Here is a 23,725-nt window from a genome sequence, read left to right as displayed (position 1 = left end):
TGGCTCTAAGGCGAGGGATCTGTGTTGGCAATTGGAAGGTTGGTGATTTGAATCCCATAAAAGCCAGAAGTGACTCTGCTTTGTTGGGCCCTTGAGCAAGGCCCTTAACCTACTTATCAGGAGCTGCAAAGGTCCAAGTTCCTACATTGGGAATGCTACAAAAGGTCCTGAGTTTCTAAGAAGTCCCCAGTTCCTATAAAACATTCCTGTGGCAGGAAAGCGCCTATTTATTTCTGTTGACAAACAAGAAAGATGTCCGTGTTGGGAGTGAAGCTGAGATGGATCCAAAAAGATTGCTTTTAAGGGCTTACTGAAAGGGTAGAAGCCATTCCACATGGGGCATCATTGCCATGCCCCTATTTAAGATAGTGGCACAGTGTCCAAGTTTCCACTGAATTCAAGACAGCTATTTGTGGTGGACTTATTTAGTTAAAAAAGTCTTTAAAGGAGCTTGGATTTTTGCCCTTCATTTTGAGTACAAGTTTCGGTGTTTTACTTTTGGTTTCATTTTCATGCTGTCTGGCTGTTGACCCCTTCTAGTCTTTGCTGTTTAGCTTCATCTCCCGGTTCTTGGCAGTTTAGAAATCAGTTCTGTGTTCCCCTTAACAGGAGGTAGAGTATGCTGACCTGCCAGGACCTCAAGTCTTCTTGTCTGCTTACATTCATGTGTTTCTTACAGTTCCAAGATTTAGGGTTGACCAACCTTTTTGAACCAGAGAGTTACTTCAAGGGTACGGAGTAATACGAAGGGCTAGTTTGATACAAACTTCCTGAATAACATAAAGTTGCACGGTTCACCTTTAAAGATAATAATGACAACAACAATAATATACCATTTCCCATTTGTACTAACCGCTACCTTTGTAGCATTTTTGAACAAATGATGAACTCTGTCCCATGTTTGTACAAATTATCTGTTATGTAAGATTTTAAAAACATCAATTCTTTCACATTTTTAAATGAATCCTAGATAGGTTGAACCAAAAAGGCAGGCAACTTTTATAGCTGCTATGCTAACCTTTGTACTTTTCTGTGTCCACAAAACACCAAAGGTTGGTGCACCCTGATGGGCTTTGAGGTGGAGGTCATTTTGCAATGTTAGGATTTCAATCTCCACCTGTCCAGCATCCAAGTTGAATGTTGCACTACTCTTCTACCCAGGTTTGTAAGTACAGAGTTTATAACAGAAGTGTCAAGTGTGGACCTCGTCACTGTGAGGCAAAACATGAAATCCAGAAACATCGTTGTTAATTTTTAAAAGGGAACCAGTTAACAACCAGGGTTTAGGGTTTCTTTATTTAGTCATGTTTACACAAGAAAACATGAAATTTGCCTTCTTGGGTGCATCTAATAACAGACAGAATAAAATAAAATAGACAAATAGAAACAAGAAAGGTTAAGGTAAGGCAGTTAGATAATACATATTTACACCAAAATATAGGATATATATCAAAACCTTAATCATTATCTCCGATATTTCTTATTGAAAAGTCATATGGCACTAGGAAGAAAGGAGTTTCTGGAGCGATTTGTGTGGGTGTTCAAAGTGACTATCCTTCCTGATTTACTGAACTTTAGTTCTACATGTAATGGATGTCTGTCATCAGTTGAGATGATTTCCAGTTTCTTTAACATTGCCCTCTGACACACACTAGTCAAATCATCTACTTCAGCCCCAATAACTTTAGCTGCATACTTCATAATCTGCTGGAGCTTTTTTGAGTTTTGGTTTGTCAGACTATTAAATCAGGCAATGAAACTGAAAGTGATCACAGACTGCGATAAAAGGACAACATGAGGCCCTTGTCTACTTTAAATAGTTTGAGTTTATGGAGGAGAAATAAGTGCTGGTTGCATTTAGAAAATAATTTTTTTGTATTTGTATTCCAGTTAAGATTGTTATCTAGGTAAGTTCCTAAATATTTCTATTCAGACACTATTTCTACCTCCTCTCCCAGACCTACAATAGGTGAACATACAGATTTCTGTTTCTTAAAATCAAATATCATTTCTTTGGTCTTTTTTACATTCAGAGTGACAGAGTTTTTACCATACAGTCCACTTGATTTAGATAGTGGCTTTCATCCTCCCCAGATATGCGTCCTATGAGCATGTCATCCGCATACTTGATAATGGAGCAGTGGTCATTATTCTGTCTCAGGTCACTTGTGTACAGAGTAAACAGTAATGGTGATGAGACACACCCCTGCGGATGTCCTGTGTTTGAATGAATGACTATTGAAAAAGTGTCCTGAATCAGTGCCGTTCACTAATAATATTTTTCTATGGGAATGAGTGTTAATACCGGTTAAATATAACTTCATGTACAATTAGAACTACCTACAGTGCATCCGGAAAGTATTCACAGCGCATCACTTTTTCCACATTTTGTGATGTTACAGCCTTATTCCAAAATGGATTAAATTCATTTTTTTCCTCAGAATTCTACACTCAACACCCCATAATGACAACGTGAAAAAAGTTTACTTGAGATTTTTGCAAATTTATTAAAAATAAAAAAATTGAGAAAGCACATGTACATAAGTATTCACAGCCTTTGCCGTGAAGCTCAAAATTGAGCTCAGGTACATCCTGTTTCCCCTGATCATCCTTGAGATGTTTCTGCAGCTTAATTGGAGTCCACCTGTGGTAAATTCAGTTGATTGGACATGATTTGGAAAGGCACACACCTGTCTATATAAGGTCCCACAGTTGACAGTTCATGTCAGAGCACAAACCAAGCATGAAGTCAAAGGAATTGTCTGTAGACCTCCGAGACAGGATTGTCTCGAGGCACAAATCTGGGGAAGGTTACAGAAAAATTTCTGCTGCTTTGAAGGTCCCAATGAGCACAGTGGCCTCCATCATCCGTAAGTGGAAGAAGTTCGAAACCACCAGGACTCTTCCTAGAGCTGGCCGGCCATCTAAACTGAGCGATCGGGGGAGAAGGGCCTTAGTCAGGGAGGTGACCAAGAACCCGATGGTCACTCTGTCAGAGCTCTAGAGGTCCTCTGTGGAGAGAGGAGAACCTTCCAGAAGGACAACCATCTCTGCAGCAATCCACCAATCAGGTCTGTATGGTAGAGTGGCCAGACGGAAGCCACTCCTTAGTAAAAGGCACATGGCAGCCCGCCTGGAGTTTGCCAAAAGGCACCTCACTCTCAGACCATGAGAAAGAAAATTCTCTGGTTTGATGAGACAAAGATTGAACTCTTTGGTGTGAATGCCAGGCGTCACGTTTGGAGGAAACCAGGCACCGCTCATCCCTACAGTGAAGCATGGTGGTGGCAGCATCATGCTTTGGGGATGTTTTTCAGCGGCAGGGACTGGGAGACTAGTCAGGATAAAGGGAAAGATGACTGCAGCAATGTACAGAGACATCCTGGATGAAAACTTGCTTCAGAGCGCTCTTGACCTCAGACTGGGACGACGGTTCATTTTTCAGCAGGACAACGACCCTAAGCACACAGTCAAGATATCAAAGGAGTGACTTCAGGACAACTCTGTGAATGTCCTTGAGTGGCCCAGCCAGAGCCCAGACTTGAATCTGATTGAACATCTCTGGAGAGATCTTAAAATGGCTGTGCACCGACACTTCCCATCCAACCTGATGGAGCTTGAGAGGTGCTGCAAAGAGGAATGGGCGAAACTGGCCAAGGATAGGTGTGCCAAGCTTGTGGCATCATATTCAACAAGACTTGAGGCTGTAATTGCTGCCAAAGGTGCATCGACAAAGTATTGAGCAAAGGCTGTGAATACTTATGTACATGGGATTTCTCAGTTTTTTTATTTTTAATAAATTTACAAAAACCTCAAGTAAACTTTTTTCACGTTGTCATTATGGGGTGTTGTGTATAGAATTCTGAGGAAAAAAATGAATTTAATCCATTTTGGAATAATGCATAACAAAATGTGGAAAAAGTGATACGCTGTGAATACTTTCCAAATGCACTGTACAAAAACAAAATACCATACAGCGAAATGTTTACTTACTTAACACTATTTTGAGAACTATGAGGTTTCGGCTATCTGTGGTTTCATCAATTTCAACATACATTTTCTTGCCACAAATCTTTCGAAGAACGGCGTCCATATGTTGTTCAAAGACACGGGGCAAATGAGTTTGACGAAGACTGCTCTCATTTTCTCCTTGTTTACAATGCTTAATAAAGAAAAGATGCATCTTCATCATTTTTTCGAGCGGTATGTCTGACTCGCATGACCGCAAAGACCTCCACAAACTGGCATCTTGCATCTGACGATTTTGTTATTTCTTCTATTGTTACCTGATGAAGAACACATTTTGATCATAATTTCTCCTTGTTCTTTAGATGGGGTTTAGATTTGACGTGGTCATTGCAAATATCTTTTCCAGTCAACGGTATTCTGGCAAAACTTGCAGAAAATTTGTTGTCCAGGTTTGTAAAAGTCGCCGGGATATTGTTATGCCCTCAGTTTTGCAGTTAAGCTCATGTTTCTTAGTTTTTTCGATGTAGTTAGGGTATCTGATACTGCTTACTTCGACATTTCTGTCTCGTGCAGCGAGCTAATTTGCGTGCCTTTAACGAGAAAACATGCAGGAAACACGCGCACAAACAGATAGAGGCAGGACTGGATTGCTACGAAGAATTGCACTCACTTGAAAAAACAACAAACTAGAAAATAGTATCTGAATGACAGAACTACAGATTATTCAATTGTTTTATTTATTGGGAAGTTTTGTAACAGTCACACCTTCAGTCTTTAAATTCCATTTCCATTTTTAAATCTAAAATCTGTTTTTATGCGTTAATTCTGTGATTCCGTCTGTGTTTTTCACATCGCGGATATCATAGAGCCCTAAAAATTGTAACCTTTCTTTCGCTTTTCTGCCATGTTTTTCTTTATTTTTATTGGGTAAAATTGCAGTTGCGCCTGTTTGCTTGTCTCAGTGATGAGTGAGATGGAGGTTTGTCTTGCACACTATATTGAACTTTGGCTGCAGGCTACTCCACAGTCGACATCAATGCAAGTGTTATTGATTCCAAAAGAACCGCAACACAATTAAAAGTAATTTTTAGACAGCTCCATGGTGCACTGCGTTGCACCGTGTTGGCTACCTCTGGTTTACAAAAACAGAGTGGTCTTCTATTTCTCAGTTGTGAGAAAGTGGAGACAGAGATGAAAATGAGTTTTTACTGGCACTCCCTAACTTCTTTTTGAATGATTTCTTTTTCAGCTACCGAAACTGTCATTCAGTATTTGCACCGCAACAGAAGCTTACAATGAATTCTACAGAAGACTACGGTCTAGATGGCTATCACTACTCCTATGACTTTGAAGAGGATTCCCTTAGCACCCAGGGGATGAATATATTCTCAGTGGTACTTTATAGCCTCATCTTTGTCTTGGGCATATCAGGTAATGGCATTGTCATTTGGATCACCGTTCTGAAACTGAACAGGACCGTCAACACCACTTGGTTTCTCAATCTAGCAGTGGCTGACTTCATTTGCTGCCTCTCCTTGCCCTTCTTGATTGCCACTATTCTTCTCAAAAACACTTGGCCATACGGCAACACTCTGTGCAAGATTATTCCTACCATCATCATATTAAACATGTTCTCCAGTGTATTTATCTTGACGCTAATTAGCATTGATCGATTTCTTCTGGTCACCAAGCCAGTGTGGTCACAAAATAGCAGAACTGTCAGATGGGCGAGACTGCTCAGTGGTGCTGCCTGGTTTTTGGCAGCTTTGATGTGCCTGCCGATAGTCATCCACAAAGAAGAAAAGTACTTTGATGATGTAAACAGTACCTACTGTATATATAATCAAACCCCACAGTCCAAGAAAGCCATGGTGTTCACCAGGTTAATATTTGGGTTTCTGGTCCCTTTCTTCATCATCTGTGTAAGCTACACTCTCATATCACTCAAAGTGAAGAACAGTCAGTTTGACAAATCTCGTAAGACATTCAAAGTCATCCTGGTGGTAATTGTTGCCTTTTTTATTTGCTGGACCCCCTATCATATCATTGATATCTTGAACATTCAGGACATGAGTGTAGAAATGGAAGAAACCATAGTGCTCCTCGACCATTTTACCATCTGCCTTGCCTACTTCAACAGCTGTCTCAACCCATTCCTCTATGTCTTCATTGGCCCAGAGTTCCAGAGTAAATTCAAGATGTCGTTAAGCAAATTGCTAGAAAGTGCTTTCAGTGAGGAAGCCACAGGTTCAACCTCATATTCTAAATCTAGGAAATCTTGAGATGAAAGCGTGGCTGAAACAGCACAGTAGCTGCCAGCTCAGCTCTTGATTTCCTTCTCACTTTGTCACCACTGCGACTCAGCAGACAAGCCTCTTGTGCCTCAGACTTGTAAACCTTCTGCATTCAGATGCTTTGGAATATTTCATAATTGCAGCACATCCTGCAGAGCATGCGGCCTTACAGTATGTCAAATTTCATGATTAAAGCTGCCTTGGTGCACCTTTAATTGGCGAAAAAAATAAAGGGATAAGTTACAAAAGCAATGGGTGCCTGGTGTATACAGATGAGACTTTACTGATTGTACTTGAGAAAAGTTACGTTTTGATTCAGAATTAACAATTGTCCAATTGTCTCACAATCATCAGACTCCATTTTAACAGACAGCTGCCATAATGAAGCAGAAAGTGACTTACGAATCCCGTTAGAAAATCTGCAGTGTTTATAGAATTTGGGGAGGCAAAGGAGACAATGTTTGAAATGAAAGCAAATGTTCATTTATAATATTCTGAAAATACAATATGAGAACTGCTGACATCGGTGTGTGAAACTCACACCAAAATGCTTCAGCTTCATAGAAAGATTCAGGCAATGCGTGTGACGTGTACGTTGATCATTCCACAGTCCAGATATCTTTGTTTTAGAAATTTTGTAGACGAAATTCAAAGCAAAACCAATTCACACAAAAATAAAGAGAAGAATTGATAATAAACAATAAAAAGAAATGTTTTGACACACTATTAACCACATTCACACACCACTGTGTTCTTCCACTAAATTAAATGGGATACAATTAAATATTAGGAAATGCAGTCAGGTACATGAATCTTTAAGAGAATGCAAATTGTCGAGAGTGCGGGTGAGAAACTGTTTTGAAGATGTGTGAGGGGATCAGTTTCAAACCTAAAGAGGAACCATTGCAGTCATGACAAAGTGAATTATTATTTTTCTTTTCAACAGTGAAACAGATGTGTTTGTTTTTGGCATTTAGACACTTTATTGACATCAACCTTGAATGAGGGTCCAAGATCAAGCAAGGAAAAGTTAAATCCAAGAAGACTGACCAAGTAGTCCAAAAAAAAGAAAAGCACACTAAACCCACATGTCTCTTCTCTACTTCTAAGACAATCAGCTTTGAACAGAATTTTGTCTGACTTCATCCAAGACCACTTTGCTTGTTTTTAATTTTGATAGTTTAGGCAATTTTTATCTAATATGGTGTTCAGTTTCTGTTCTAATGTGAGAGTCAAGTTTGGTTCAGCTTTAAAATTTACTATTGAACACTTTACTTTGTATACTGAGCGAGTTTCCCACCTCTATTGCAACCACTTACAGTTTGCTTATTTAAATAATTCAAGACTGCTGATAATTAAAAAAAAAGTGTTAATGTAAACAGGTAAGCAAGATTGTAAAAATAAATGTTTATTGGAATGTTTCAAATGAAAGAAGCATTATTTGTTTTCATTTAAATTCATCTGTCAGTAAAAATTGCAATATAATGTTACTATCAGTGCTGTATGGACAATCTATGCTATTAGCAAAAACACCTTACAAAATAGTAATCACAGTACGGCCGCTGTAAACATACAACATTTACTCAATAATCCATCCATCCATCCATTTTCCAACCCGCTAAATCCGAACACAGGGTCACGGGGGTCCGCCGGAGCCAATCCCAGCCAACACAGGGCACAAGGCAGGAAACAATCCTGGGCAGGATGCCAACCCACCGCAGGACACACACCCACACACCAAGCACACACTAGGGCCAATTTAGAATCGCCAATCCACCTAACCTGCATGTCTTTGGACTGTGGGAGGAAACCGGAGCGCCCGGAGGAAACCCACGCAGACACGGGGAGAACATGCAAACTCCACGCAGGGAGGACCCGGGAATCGAACCCAGGTCCCCAGGTGTCCCAACTGCGAGGCAGCAACGCTACCCACTGCGCCACCGTGCCGCCCTTACTCAATAATTCTACAGTAAAATACTGGCTGTAGATATACAGAGATGCTACTGTATTTGACTTTTACAGTTTTACACTTTAATAAAACATCAAGTATGATACTGTACTAGTATTATTATTATTATTATTCAATAAAGTATTATGAAATTACAGTGTAATACTGGAAATATCAATTACAGTAGTATGAGAGGCATTTTCTTCAAAAATGAAAATGAAAATTATAAAATGAAAATACAATCTCTCTTTTGCAATTTCATTTTCAAAGTCTGCACGCAAAAATGCTGCAAAATTTAAAATGTAAATGAAACAACCCCATTTGCAATTTCATTTTCACTCTGAACCGCAATGAAGCTGCAAAAATAAAAAGTAAAACGTAAAAAAAATCTCTGGCGCCACCTGCTGCTTACCTCACTTCGCTATGTTTAATTTTATGTGATTTTCATCTTTTCACCCCCGTTCTGCGAGCTTCACAGCAAAACTGTCTCACAAAATCTGAAGACCACGCATCATTGTTGTTCTGAAGAAATTAACGTGCAATGTATTTACAATATTTAACATGACAGAAATTAGCCTTAATTGCGTCATAATTTACATGTATTTACCTTGAAGTGGAAACAGACTGAAATTCTGAAAGGGATCATTTAATACTTCTCTCTTGAGCCTCCGAAGTTCAAGTGAACTGCAGCTACCGAGCACATTCAAAGCAAAATCATCACTTTGGTTTTCTTCACTAACACCTGAACCCCAATCTATCATGCTGTCACTACGAACTCTTGAAGAACTGTCGGTATTCTCACGCAGCAGATCGCCTCCTATTTCACATGCTTCACACTCCCGAAGTCAGCTTCATCCTCCACCGATCACTGGATGAGTATATACGGGCGGCTATTGCTGGATGACTTTCTGCTTTACAGTTTAAAATTACAAGGGTTAAAGGCTAACGGCAAGAATATTTATCCAAAAACCAAGTATAAAATTCATATTAATAGATTATGATTAGTTTCGGGACCCCTGCACCCCAGGTTAGCCCTTGTGTAAGTCCGTTTGTGACGAAAATTAAAAATATTTTTAGTAAATTAATTTATTTCAGTTAGTCTTTCCAGCAACTTTAACAGTGTCATTTAGTTTTAGTTTTTCATTTCGGTTTTGTTAATAATTTTATTTCAGTTTAAGAAAAGGTTTTTTTTATCATTAAGAGTTTCAGTTAAACAATAACCTTTTGTGGTCCTATGCTTTTCCTCCCACATCCTAAAGAAAGGCAGTTTAGGTTGACTGGCGACCCCGACACGACTAACTGTAACTTAATATGCCCTGTTAAGATGCCCCACCAAGCGCTGCCTCCTGCTCGGCTCCCGATACTGCCTCTTAAAACTCCACGCCCTGCCAAGACAAGAAAGATTCGCACCTCGCCGTCGCAGTCAGAGCTGGATCACATCTGGCAAATGGAATGTTGCACCATTTTCTGGTCCACCTGTCTGATGTTCACCAAGTCATAGTTTTTGCCTCTTTTCCTTACCCGGGTGCCGCTATAAGCGTATCCACCTGCGGCGCTCATGTGCTCTCCAATGTACGCAGCGGACAGTCACATTTCCTTCTCGAAGTTCTCCTTTTTTGATCCCTGCTTCGTAACTTTGCATTTATTCTTCTTTGGACACGCAGATGGAAGGACGTGCACTTAGTGGTGAGACTCACACTTTAGCGTTTCATTAGCTGTGTTAATATTAACGAATGTCATGATGTTTAATGGACTTGTAGATTTGAAAATAAAACTTGAAATATTCAGTTGGGCTTCTTTTCAGATGCCGGGATGAGTTGAGCTTGACGTCCGCACACCAAAAATGTGTCATTTGTAATAAGCGTAATATGATAGGAAAAAATGATGGCTCTGAGGCTAGGGATCTGCACTAGCAATCGGAAGGTTGCCAGTTCGAATCCCGTAAAATGTCAAAAAAGGGACTCTCCTCTGTTGGGCCGTTGAGCAAGAAAGACCCTTAACCTGCAATTGCTAGGCGTTTTGAGTAGTGAGAAAAGCGCTATATAAATGCAAAGAATTATTATTATTATTATTATTATTATTAAAATTCACAGGGAAAAGAACATAAATAAATTCTGTGTTGGAGCTCAATTTGTATGTACACTATATTCTGCATTGTTTTTGTAGATGATTAAATTTTGAAACAAAATTTAACAATGTTGCACAAAAAATAATTATTTATAAATAGGTATTTATAAGCAGTTTAAAAGTTTGCATTTGTCTCTCATATGTATGTGACGTTTATCTTTAAGGTAATCTGGTTTCCTGTTACAAGTCACAGCTATGAGGTTTAGATAAAATGGTGAACTTAAATTAGCCTAATATTACAAACCGTCCCCTTCGTGGTGGTCTGCCGCAGTGCCGCCCAGCAGTGGCGTAGCCAGTTTGCTGAAGGCTCCTGTGCAGCGCTCTAAGGTGGGCCGCTCCTGTCTCGCATAACTCTTAGTAATTCATTCACAATTAGATCCTCGGGCTAGGCAGTGGTGTCTCGCCAGTGACAAACAAACCGGCTGTTTAAATGAAATTTGTAGTAACTTTTTAAATCGCTTTATCAGGCTACAGCCAGTGTAATATAAAAAAAAATAAATTATGGGAATGGAATGTGGGAGGTGTGTGTAGTAGTAGTAGTAGTACATAAACATATGTAAAATGTGGACCTGGTTACGTTTGCAAGACAACTTTGTGAAAGAAGATGATTAAAATGTAGCGTAAGTTAGATAGTAGAAAGTGTTCTGTGGTATAAAATGGAAAAAAAAATCAATTTGTAACAAATTAAAACGACAACGCCGGCTGACAGGATACTACTAAACAATCGACCCTTTTACACAAGTTCTGTGAAAATGGACATCATAAAGTGGTCAACGCACAGTAAGCCCTTCTATGGTACACAATAAAACATTACGTATGCATTAAACTGTTAAAGCGTACAAAAATAGAACTGACTGACAAGTAACAAATCATATTACTTTTAATATCACTTCTTCTTTTTCTTTCGGCTGCTCCTGTTAGCGTTTGCCACCGCGGGTACCTTAAAAAACTCGTTTGCATGCCTTCTGTATAGCAAAAGTCTCAACAATGTTTGACTCGTGAAGTTATCTGGCACGCTCGTTTTCGATTGAGAATACAGCCAAGCCACTAAGTCTGTCTTGCTACGTGATGCTTCTGATGTCATTTTTGATGAGTTTTAACTTTACACGCATCAATAGTCACTGGTATAGTCAGCAGTAACAAAAAGCAGTGCAAACGTCACTGAAAGTAGACGACAGGGCACAGTGATCTGTCAGCAACAGTTCAGCTATTTCGAAAAGAGTCGATTAAAACATGCGCAAAATGACAACAATTGAACGCAAAACGCCGGTGAAATGTCGGTGCTATACCGTCCAACGAGAAGATCGGCAGCAGCATACAATTCGTCGACTACCATTGAGGTCAAGACATTGAACGTTGAAGCCACTGACTGCATCGAGACTGTGAACCCACTGTTTTAGTTATTTAAAAAAAAAATCTGTACGGACACGAGTGGGACCCCAAGCTCTTATGCCCTTGTGCTTGGCACAATCTGCACAATTTATCGCTACGCCGGTGTCGCCCATGTAGGACGGGTATCTGTTTTGCTCTCGGTTCTGATGGCTTAGGTTGTGATTCAAGTGACCCTCAAATTGGATTAGGAAGCTTTGAAAACAATGCTGCAGCATGGATGCATAGCAGTTCATGCAGATTGGAGTGTTGGGTTTGAAGTCAGGCACAGTCACTGGTATCTTTGGTCTTAATTTTCTTCAGGTACTCAAGTTTTTCAACCAAATCCAGAAAAATGTATTTTAGGTGAACTGCTGTTTTTATATCAGTCCTGTGTGGTTACATGTGAGTATGCCTTGTACTGTACTTGTGCTCTGTGGGCAAATGGTTCCTGTCTTGTGTCTGATCCTGGGACACTGTTTGAAGATAGATAGATAGATAAATATTAAAGGCACTATAATAATAGATATGAAAGACAATACTGTATATAAAAGATACATATCAAAGGCAATGTGGTGTTGTGGGTCCACAGCTCTCCCAGCAAAAGCCAGTTCATTTTTAAATGAATAATCACCGCGCTCGCAGCTTAGCAAGGGGGCGTGGTGACTGTAGGGCAATCTGCGGTGTGGGCGTTTCTCACCTAAGTGCACAGGTGAGCGACTACCCACAGTCGTGATTGTTCCTGTGGTTAATGCAGCTGCCATGTCCTCTCTGCATATATAGAGAAGCCCGAGACGGTTAGGAGGGGAAAGAAGTACAAGAAAAGAAAGGAAAGAAAACGGGAGATGCAAGCAAGAGTGAGTGAGTGAGTGAGTGAGTGAGTGAGTGAGTGAGTGAGTGAGTGAGTGAGTGAGTGAGTGAGTGAGTGAGTGAGTGAGTGAGTGAGTGAGAGAGAGAGAGAGAGAGCAGGCTCGCAGCAGCTGAATTGGCAACCTGGGTGTTAGGCCGACATCCCAGGCGTAGTAGTTGTTGTCGCTCCCTCAGAGTTTTATGAAGGACGGGAGTGACTGGAAGGTGGATGATTCTCCACGGATGACCGCGGGAATCAGGACTTGGCAACGTGATGTCCACCACGTGAGAGTCTTGGCCATTGGTGGAATTTCCCAGGTCACTGTCACGGATAGCCGACCGGAGCCAAGGATCGGAAAGGCGACTGACAGTAGTAGCAGGAGTAGGTAGAAGGCCAGTTGCAGAAAGAGCGTCTCTCCTGTTGAGCAGCACAGATGGGAGTAGCAGGGGAGCCGCCAGGGTAACCAAGAAGCACCAGACTTGTCATTTGTTTTTAAAAGACTGCTTCCTGAAAGAACATTTTAACCTCGCTTTAAAGGATAGTTGTTTTGTGTATTTTAACCTCCTCGTTTCATTTTATGGATTATTTATTTATTTAAAGAAGATGATTTCAATTACACAGCACTTGATTATGAACACTGTTTTGATTGTTATAATAAAAGCACTTTTGCACCTTTATTAAACCATCCCCATGCTCATTGTTATTGCCTTACTGTCTAGCTCATCTGTGACATTACCGACGGTGTTGGGTTCAAGGGCTTCCTAACAGAAGAGGGGAGCACGGAGCCACAGGCAATATAAAATAAACAGATATGAAAGGTAGTATATAAATGATAGATATGAAAGACACTATAAAATAGACAGATATGAAAAGCACTATAAAATAAATATGAAAGGAAAAGTAAAATAAATAGATCTATATATGAAAGGCACTATATATTAGATATATATGAAAGACAATGTAACATAGATAGGAAAGACACTCTAAAATAAATATGAATGGAAATGTAAAAAATAGATATGAAATGTATTATAATATGGATAGATCTATAAATGAAAGACAATATAAAATCGATATGAATGGCAATATAACATAGATAGATAGATATGAATGGAAATGTAAAATAATATATATGAAAGGCACTATACTAAATAAATGCCTGTAGATACAAAAAATAATATTTTATATATCTATCTAGAGAAAAGCCAAGCAAAATGACACCTTTTATTGGCTAACTAGAAAGATTACAATATGCAAGCTTTCGAGGCAACTCAGGCCCCTTCTTCAGGCAAGATGTAATACAGAAACTGAAGTTTCCTATGGTTATATACACACTCTGGGACAAGAAACAACATTGGTAAATATTTAAATGAGAGATTTTGTATGTAAAAAATTAATAGATTCATTCAGGCTAGGGTTAATTTAGCAAGAGAGAAAAGAACAATGTATTGTCAAGATCTCTGGATAAGATAACTGTCCAACAAAGTCTTTTGAAGTTTGTAATGAGTTTTTCAAAACAATGTGGGTCTGTAGACAGGTTGTCTGTCAGTCTGAGAGATGTAAACAATCCTCATATCTGGCCATAAAACTCTTGTCTTTATTCAATCCATGTTGTAAAGTATTAAATTTTAGCATGAGTTTAACTTCCCATTCTTTTCTCTCTTGCTGTGTTTTGAAGTTGCCCATAAGCACTGTGACCTTAAAGTCCTTCTCACAGTGTACATGGCTGTTGAAGTGGGCCGCCACAGGAACATCTGTGTTGCCATGTTTAATGTGGAACCTGTGTAAGTTCATTCTCTGGCGGAGTGTTTGTCCAGTTTCTCATACATAGAGTGCAGTGTCAGGACATTTCATGCAGAAAATTAGGTAGACTACATTAGATGATCTGCAGGAAAATGATCCCTTGATGTGATGTTCGAGTCGGCAGTGTGGTATAACTATACGGTCTGTATCATAGATGTGGGCACATGTTTTGCATCTTTTCTGTAGGCATGGAGATGTGCCATTTTCTGTTGGTTCACTTAGGGAGCCTCGGACAATTAATTGTTGAAGGTTTGGTGGTTGATATATCTATCTATCTATCTATCTATCTATCTCTATCTATCTATTATCCCTTCATATCTATCGTTCTGTAGATTTTTTGCTTGATACATAAATAAGTATAATATTATGTAAAACAACAGGCAGATTATCATCCCAGTTTACTCAAATGAGTTTGAAGGCGCTGAATGATTTTCTCTCGTTTGTCAGATATCTTAATTTCTTTATTTGTTATCCTTAAATATACTGGACAGCTTGAAGGCTCTCTCGTTTCTTGCTGTGTTTGCTTTGCTGGTTTTCCTGTCACACGTTGCCTAAGACCCCTGTGTTAAATTCATTGGTGACTGCTGCGATCGCCTGGTGACCTGTCCTCGGTTGGGTCATGTCTGGGTGCCCAATGCTGCCCAGGTAGGCTTAGGCTAACTGTGACTCTGAATTGGATCAGTGGGTTAGAAGGTGAAAATATGGATGAACATGGGTCCTTTATGATTCATTATGGCCTGGCTTACTTACTTGAGTTTACTCCTGGCTTTTTGGCTAGACTCGGGCTGCAATGAAATACAAAAGCTCATAAAATGTCTCAATTTATGTAAACTATTAATATGCCAGAGTAGCAGTAAACCCTACCATTATCTTTATTAAGTATATTTTAGGCCAGCTGGGCACTTGTTTTTTCATTTCTTTTGTGATATTCTTTCCATTTTGTCTTTCTTTGTTTATTTTTGTGTAACCTTTAATGTTTATTTTCAGATAAAAGTTCTTCAGAAAAAAACTCCAAAGTGTCTTCATTGTAGTCCAGCATGTGTCCACTTAAGGTTTAAGAGTGTGGTCTCCATGGAAAGCACAGACACGATATTTGCACCATCTGAAGACTGATGTTACAGAGCAGTTGGTCATTTAGACTTCCTGAAAAGGTAAAAAGACAACAAAAATTAAATTTGATTTAAATGTGTGTCTAGGCAAGCGTGGTAAAGGATTGCACATTCCAGTTCCCATTCCCTCACTTCCCTCACTCTATGATGGCGGACTCACACTGGCACATGTGCATACTTCTGAACTGAGGCACGAGCAGGATAACAGATCTGTTAGGGGGTACCAGGTCACAATACGTAATACATTCAGGCATGTAGAAAGGTGTTGACATTGATTTGTAAAAGAACAGAACATTCTGATAGGCTGTCAGCATTGTGTCCTTTCCTGTGTCAAACACAGCCTGGATTGGCCTCAGGCCCCCACAACATATAACCTACTTATTTATAATTATATATATATATATATATGTCGTGGTGTGGTGGGTGCAGCAGTGCTCTATCAGCGCACGCTTGCAACCTCTCTCTGTTTTACCTAATGCTTGCAGGATAGGCTCATGCTACCCTGTGACCGTGCCCTGGATAATGAAAGGAATGATGAGATACAAGATTAATGTACTTAGATCAGGAATGTAGGTTGAGCAACCAAGAGTTTGACAAGACCTTCAGTAGGACTGTGAGGAGAAAGGTAAGAATTCTAGGCAGTAAAGGAGTCTGTGCTGTGCTTTACAACTCCAAGGATCAGTGTAATCCATCATTCTCCTTTAGAAGCAGACTTACCAAAACAGTTTTACGATGCAATCATATCTGGTAAGAATGTGCAAAAAGTCAGGGAAGCTTGAACACATTGCATATGGGCCCAAACTAACCAGCATTTGAGGACTTCCAAGTAAGAGCATGTCACTAGTGGATTTGTTCTGTTGGTGTAGATTTGGATTTGTAATTTAGTATGGAAGTAGTGGAAGTAACATGGAATGGCAATTATAATTTTGAAAGAACCCTTGAGCTATAGATCGTGGTTGATGGCTGCAACCACAATGAATTATCCTCTAAGATGAAATGGGGCTGATGGGGTTATCAACTTACAGTGCTTCCCCACTGCAGGAACATTATTTTCATGAACCAATGAGTTCCTGTACAATATGTGTTGTGTTCCCTCTGCACAATAGGACCTGTAACCTTTATACAAAATATGTGATGTGCCAAGAAGAACGAGTTGCTATTGGGAGTTGCCCCAATGTGGTGTATGGCTCTTTGCACCAGGGAGGCAACTATGAAGAGTGAGACGGTGCAAAGTGCAACATGATACAGGAGAGTGCGGCAGACCCATGCACCTTATCACTTCAAAGTGATCGTGTCTTCACAGGAAAGATTATTGCTTTAATGCAGTATGTGGCATGGTGCACCAGGGAGACAGCTATGCAGATTGATGCGGTGCAAAGTGCGGCACTCCATTTTTACCGATAACTCCACAAAGTCCCTACTACCAACAGATTTGTAAGATGACGCCAGTGCTTGTGGTGAACCAATTGGTACAATTCACCACCAGAGCCCCACTCATGATAGTTCTTGGTTGAATGAAAAGTACATACGCTGGAGCAGGAGCTAAAAATGTACCAGGAACTACTTTTTTTTTTACTGAAAGGGGAGAAGCTATTCCACATGTGATATCATTGCCATGCCCCTATTTAAGATATCGGCACAATATCCAGGTTTCCACTGAATTCAAGGCAGATATTTGTGGTGGACTTATTTAGTTCCAAAAGTCTTTAAAGGAGCTAGAATTGTTTATTTCGCGTACAAGTTTTGGTTTTGTTTTCATGTCTGGCTTTTGACCCCTTCTTCGTTTCTAGTCTGTGCTTTTTAGCTTCATCTCCTGGTCCTTGGCAGTTTAGAACTCAGTTCTGTGTTCCCCTTACCTGGTGGTAGAGTATGCTGACCTGCCATGACTTCTTGATTGTTGTCTGCTTACCTTCATGTATTTCTTACAGTTCTAAGATTTAGGGTTTAGACAAATAGAGTAGTCTTCTATTTCTGAGTTGTGAGAAAGTGCAGACAGAGATGAAATGAATTTTTACTGGCAAACCCTAACTTCTTTTTGAATGATTTCTATTTCAGCTACAGAAACTGAATTTAGTATTTCCACCACAACAGAAGCTCACAATGAATTCTACAGAAGACTACAATCTAGATGACTATCTCTACTCCAATGACGTTGAGGAGGATTCTTTTTGGTCTAAGGGGATGAATATATTCTCAGTGGTACTTTATAGCCTCATCGTTGTCTTGGGCATACCAGGTAATGCCATTGTCATTTGGATCACCATTCTGAAACTGAAGAAGACCGTCAACACCACTTGGTTTCTCAATCTAGCAGTGGCCGACTTCATTTGCTGCCTCTCCTTGCCCTTCTCGATTGCCACTATTCTTCTCAAAAACACTTGGCCATATGGCAGCACTCTGTGCAAGATTATTCCTACCATCATCATATTAAACATGTTCTCCAGTGTATTTATCTTGACGCTAATTAGCATTGATCGATTTCTTCTGGTTACCAAGCCAGTGTGGTCACAAAATAACAGAACTGTCAGATGGGCGAGACTGCTCAGTGGTGCTGCCTGGTTTTTGGCAGCTTTGATGTGCCTGCCGATAGTCATCCACAAAGAAGAAAAGTTCTTTGATGATGTAAACAGTACCTACTGTATATATAATCAAACCCCACAGTCCAGGAAAGCCGTGGTGTTCACCAGGTTAATATTTGGGTTTCTGGTCCCTTTCTTCATCATCTGTGTAAACTACACTCTCATAACACTCAAAGTGAAGAACAGCCAATTTGGCAAATCTCGTAAGACATTCAAAGTCATCCTGGTGGTAATTGTTGCCTTTTTTATTTGCTGGACCCCCTATCACATCATCGATATCTTGAACATTCAGGATATGAGTGAAGAAATGGCAGAAACCATAGTGCTCTTTGACCATTTTACCATCTGCCTTGCCTACTTCAACAGCTGTCTCAACCCTTTCCTCTATGTCTTCATGGGCCAGGAGTTCCAGAGTAAATTCAAAAAGTCGCTAAGCAAATTACTAGAAAGTGCTTTCAGTGAGGAACCCACAGGTTCAACCTCATATTCTAAATCTAGGAAATCTCGAGACGAAAGCGTGGCTGAAACGGCACAGTAGCTGCCAGCTCAGCTCTTGATTTCCTTCTCACTTTGTCAACACTGCAACTCAGCAGACAAGCCTCTTCTGCAACAGACTTCTGCAATCAGATGCTTTGAAATATTTCATAATTGCAGCACATTCTGCAGAGCAGGCAGCCTTATTTCAAATTTCATGTTCAGCGCTGCCTTGGTATGTTTTTTTTGGCTAACAAAAATGAACAGATATGTTACAAAAGCAATGGATGCCTGGTGTACACAGATGAGACTTTATTGTTTTTACTTGAGAAAAGTTACATTTTAATACAGAATTAACAACTGTCCAATTATCTCACAATCATCAGACTCCATTTTAACAAACAAGCTGTCATAATGAAGCAGAAAGTGACTGACAAATGTTCATTTGTGATAGTCTAAAAATGCAATATGAGAACCGCTGGAGTCAATGTGTGTGTGTGTGTGACTCTCGCTCCAAAATGCTTCTGCTTCATAGAAAGATTCAGGCAATGCATGTGACATGTACGTAAATCACCCCACAGTCCAGATATCTTTGTTTTAAAAGTTTTTAGTGAAATTCAAAGCAAAACCAGTTCACACAAAAATAAAGAGAAGAACTGATAGTAAACAATAAAAAGAAAAGCTCGTCTATGATTTTTCTGTTTAAGGTGTACATATCTTGTTATATTACTTTAATCTCCTTGATGTTAACTCTGAGGTGCTGTTGGGCCCAGAATTCTTTAAAACAAACAGATAACCCTGAGTGACACTCGGGATCACCTCCTTGTCGTTGCATGTTCAGTGCCAAGCCCGTATAATGTTCTGCAGCCATCTAGTGGATAAAATATCATCATGCTGCACAGAAATCACGTTCTCATACAATGCATGGAAACTCATCAATATTCATGAGTGGGGTGGATCCTTCAACCAAAAAGCAAAATGACTTTAAAACGAAAAGCTAGTTTAAGAACAAACTGAAACTGAACCATTAGTTGAATCAAGTGATAGTAATGACAATATGAATTGGTCATCAGGGGCCTCATTTACAAAGCTTGCATATGCACAAAAAGAGGCTCATCATATGTGCACACAACTTCACATGCAAATGTTGGGATTTATAAAAGAAAACGATGCAAAAGCTTGCATATATTTAATGCTGCATACGCAACATTTTATAGAAACTGGAAAATGAGGACATGGAAGTACAGACAAACCAACTAAATGATGATTTGCATGCACAATAAATTGTTTCATCAAGCAGTTGTTATTATGTATGGAAGCTTTGAACTACACAATAAAAAATGATGGGATCACCCCTATCCTGTACGTACATGAAAATATCCTGTACATATGGGGTACATGCGGGATACTTTTATGTACATACAAGATGTATTCACATACATACAGGATACTTTCATGTACTGTACGTATGAGAGATTTTCAAGTATGCACGGGATACCCGAAGTGCACTTTTGTAATTTTTTTAAATCTAACTTTATCTCGTACATACGTGAAAGTGTCTTGTACGTACATGAAAACATCTCACGTAAGTAAAAGTATCGCTATGTACAAGGTATTTTCATGTATGTTCAAGATAAGGGCTATCATATCATTTTTCAAATTGTGCGGTTCAGAGCTTTTGTAATTATATGTGTTGATGTGACAAACATTTCACACCTCAAAAATGACGAATACGATGCACTGACTATGGTATGGGTACACATACATCATACATAACATGTTTTTGTCAATATATATAAAAAGAAAATCGGGGTACTATACTACACTCATATTGCAATAAGGGAACCTAGTGAGAATGAGCTGCTTTTGTTAACCGTAACCTGTTATATTTCATTAATTCACAGATCATCACTGGTGGCATAAGGTAACTGAGAAACTTTTTGTCCCCGTGGCCTGGGTCAGACTGTGATTCATTTATTTTTGATGCAAACTATCTTTGACAGATGTGATGGTGCTCAACACTGTGGCTGGCTTGTTGGTAAGGTAACTGGCTGAACCCTTAGTGTTTCTTATAGGATGTACTATTCATTGCAACATTATAATCACAATCGCATCATTACACACACCAGGTGACAGTGGCTACTCACTCAGACAATGGCGCCTTATGAATTCCCTGACTCCCAGAACACAAAGGAGAGGCGCTACAATGCTATGCTTGCTCTTGTGCTTTCAGTTGTGGATTACAGCCAGATACTCTTGAATTCAGGAGGTGGGGTCTCGACGTGTCAGGAGGGAGCTGCTCTACTAGCCAATGAATGTTCTGCAGCATTGTGACTGCATATGTATGAGGTTAATTAGCATTCTCCTTATATGGGTGTCTCAGGCTGGCATTGGAGGTGGGTTTACAAGATGATTGTGATTTATAAAGGGTAATGGAAATCTCCGTATGACAGGTTTTATAAATCTGATTTTTTTGGTATGTGCACCCTTGACTGCATGCAAAGAAACGAGGCCCCCAGGTGTTGACACGGATAATAAAACTGAACCGCCGTGATTTGACTGGTGACTTTGGCTGCGTGAAGCTTCAGCATAGGTAAGGAGCTGTGTGTCAAAAAAGCAAAAATGATTACAATGAAGTGGAAGGACAAGAAAGACGTTAGCCACCCAAAAACTGTTCACAATGCTGCAACTGTCAGTGTTTGTTTTCAGAGGTTTTGAGCTGTGGAAAGGCAATCATTCTGCCCGCTAATGCGCCACCAACCAAAAAAAAAAGTATGAGAAATGTGTGCAAAGAAACACGTGTCTACTTTCCCAATTGTGACATTGGGCCAGCGTTTCTCAACCATTAAGTATTTGTGACCCAAGTTTTCATAACAGTTTTAATCTAGCCCCCCCTAACATTTTTTTGAAAGGAGCCCACTAATACCAATTTGTTCTTTTTTAATTAATGATATATATCATTGCATATTTTATTATACCTACTTAACTTTTATCAACATTTATCTAACTCTATTTTTCTAGTATCAGTAGTTTAAGTAAATTTGTTTTGGTTTCAATAGATGTATTTTTCATATTTTCGATTCTTGTTTTCTTTTTTTCACATCTTCGCACCCCCCTTTTTGTTACTTCGCACTCCCCTAAGGGGGCTCGCCCCACAGATTGAGAACCACTGCATTGGGCCATGTGTCGGTGGCCGTTTCAATACATATCACACAAAGGATGCAATAAGCTCCAACAGGATAAATCTGCGCGCTTCAATGTTTGATGAATGGTTTGATGTGGTGAAGCAACTTATCAAATTTAAATGTTGACAGGCGAATGCATTCATGGTGCTTTTCTCCATCCATTTCTTGCATTGGCTATGCAAGATTCACATATTCCCCATTGTAATGACGCAATACATTTAAAGGTCATACATACCATCTTCTGTGTCGCTGTGGCCTTTCTGTTTGCACCTTCACAAATGCATCAGAATGCAAAGAATTTTTATCTTTAACATGTTTCTTCCCTTAACTCACAGTGAAACCGGACATTGTTTTCTCCCTGTAATGATTTCTTGCACTACCACCTGATGGAATCCTCCAGATTTACTTGAAGTACACGTGCGAGTATAGTCTGTACACTACTTACAGTATGTAGCAGCAGCATCCTCAAGTGCACGCGTCGTGTAGCGTTGAGTACACCCCCAGGCTTAACATCCACCAAAGCCTAATTACTGGTTAGCCACCCTATACAAAGCACTGTGCCACAATGCTGCGTATCTTTGACAGGTATAAACGCAACATTAGACAAGCATCCAGTTATTCAGAAAAGCTGTAATATTCCATACTAAAACTGGCCACTACCAGCACATTTTGTACACTTGGTGTATTAACATGTCCTTTTTACTTACTGCCTGCAATTGTTTTTAGGTAAATTAAAACTATTTAGGAAACATAAGATGAGACATGAGAAATCTGACGAGCTAGAGGACACCATTCAGCCCGCCTGTCCAGTTAGCTTGGCTCAATTTTATGGGTAAAATTTGGTGAGATTCTTTGCTTTGGTTTGAATTTTTCAACAAGTTGTTGTGCTGTGTTTCTTTCTGCATTTTTCTGTTTTCTGGCTGGAACGAATGTTGCTGTTACAATAAAATAGTACAACAAGCAAGTGCATGGAAACCAAACTCATTTACTGAACAGAAAGTGCAAGTGTGGGAAAGGTCAGTGCTGCACCATGTCACTGCTGAGCACACCATTCATCCTTTTATATAAAGAAAAGGAGGTGAGCCCAAGCCTTTTATTATCCATCCATCCATCCATTTTCCAACCCGCTGAATCCGAACACAGGGTCACGGGGGTCTGCTGGAGCCAATCCCAGCCAACACAGGGCACAAGGCAGGAAACAATCCTGGGCAGGGTGCCAACCCACCGCAGGCCTTTTATTATACAGTATTGTAAAAACACTGTAAACCATTATGAAATTATTCTTTTATTTTCTGATATTCAGTAAAAATGTACATCGTAATATTATCTTGTAAAGTCCTTTCCAAACTTTATCCACAATGACTCCCCACAAAGTAATCCAAAATTCTGTGTGTAACCACAATATGATAGGCCTCTGTGTTTACATACAGTAGATCAAGAAAGTATTCGGATCCTGTCACGTTCTGACCACTTTATAGTGTTGTAGATTTAATTTTAAATGGCTAATTTTGCCATTTTTGTTCATCAATCTATACTCAATAACCCATACTAACAAAGCAAAAACATGTTTTCAGGAAGGCCTGTAAATCTATTACGGGGAAGGAGTATCTCCCTCTGAATTCCTCTTCTCAAGATTTCCACCATTTTTTCCCCCACAAGGATTTTTTAGAGCCAAGGCATGACTGGGGCTGTCAAAAAATAGGAAATGTTAAAGCCCTTTGAGAGATTCCTTGTATAATCTTGGGCTATGCAAGAAATAAATTGCTATTGTAATTAACCATCACTACTACAGATTTGTTTGTTCTAAATTGGAAATTTGAAAATCAAACATTTAAAATAAATTAATTCTTTTTTTTTAGAAAGGAAAAATTGGAACATTACTTGCACTACACCGCTCAAGCCACTGCACGGCACCCCCAGGTGTTGCGACCCCCATTTTTTGCAAACCTCTGCTCAAGCAGATACTATTAGTGAAGACGACGAGGATTTGTGAGTGAGATCAGCAGACTGGAAGAGCTG

The 23,725-nt window shown here is 39.6% G+C and overlaps 2 protein-coding genes across 2 annotated transcripts; both read left to right on the top strand.

Annotated features, from left to right (window-relative positions):
* The first annotated feature begins 5,238 nt into the window (after positions 1 to 5,238).
* LOC114655073 (C3a anaphylatoxin chemotactic receptor-like) lies at positions 5,239 to 6,426 on the top strand. Its single transcript, XM_028805969.2, has one exon. It carries the CDS (start codon positions 5,265 to 5,267, stop codon positions 6,249 to 6,251), a length of 987 nt encoding a protein of 328 aa, XP_028661802.2. The 5' UTR covers positions 5,239 to 5,264; the 3' UTR covers positions 6,252 to 6,426.
* Positions 6,427 to 9,843: 3,417 nt separating this feature from the next.
* Positions 9,844 to 18,859, top strand: LOC114654347 (C3a anaphylatoxin chemotactic receptor-like). Its single transcript, XM_051929599.1, has 3 exons — positions 9,844 to 9,897; positions 15,347 to 15,510; positions 17,524 to 18,859. The coding sequence occupies exons 2-3, from the start codon at positions 15,472 to 15,474 to the stop codon at positions 18,583 to 18,585; spliced, it is 1,101 nt and encodes a 366-aa protein (XP_051785559.1). The 5' UTR covers positions 9,844 to 9,897; positions 15,347 to 15,471; the 3' UTR covers positions 18,586 to 18,859.
* The last annotated feature ends 4,866 nt before the right edge of the window (positions 18,860 to 23,725 follow it).

The sequence above is a fragment of the Erpetoichthys calabaricus genome, chromosome 7 (assembly GCF_900747795.2).
Source record: "Erpetoichthys calabaricus chromosome 7, fErpCal1.3, whole genome shotgun sequence".
Lineage (NCBI taxonomy): Eukaryota > Metazoa > Chordata > Cladistia > Polypteriformes > Polypteridae > Erpetoichthys > Erpetoichthys calabaricus.
This window is presented reverse-complemented; position numbering and strand designations above follow the sequence as displayed.

What these genes read in the sequence shown, in the direction of transcription:
- LOC114655073 (XM_028805969.2), top strand. Translation starts at nt 5,265, where the DNA reads ATGAATTCTACAGAAGACTACGGTCTAGATGGCTATCACTACTCCTAT.
- LOC114654347 (XM_051929599.1), top strand. Translation starts at nt 15,472, where the DNA reads ATGTTACAGAGCAGTTGGTCATTTAGACTTCCTGAAAAG. An exon ending in CATTTAGACTTCCTGAAAAG is followed by an intron (nt 15,511 to 17,523) that starts GTAAAAAGACAA and finishes TTTCTATTTCAG; the next exon opens with CTACAGAAACTGAATTTAGT.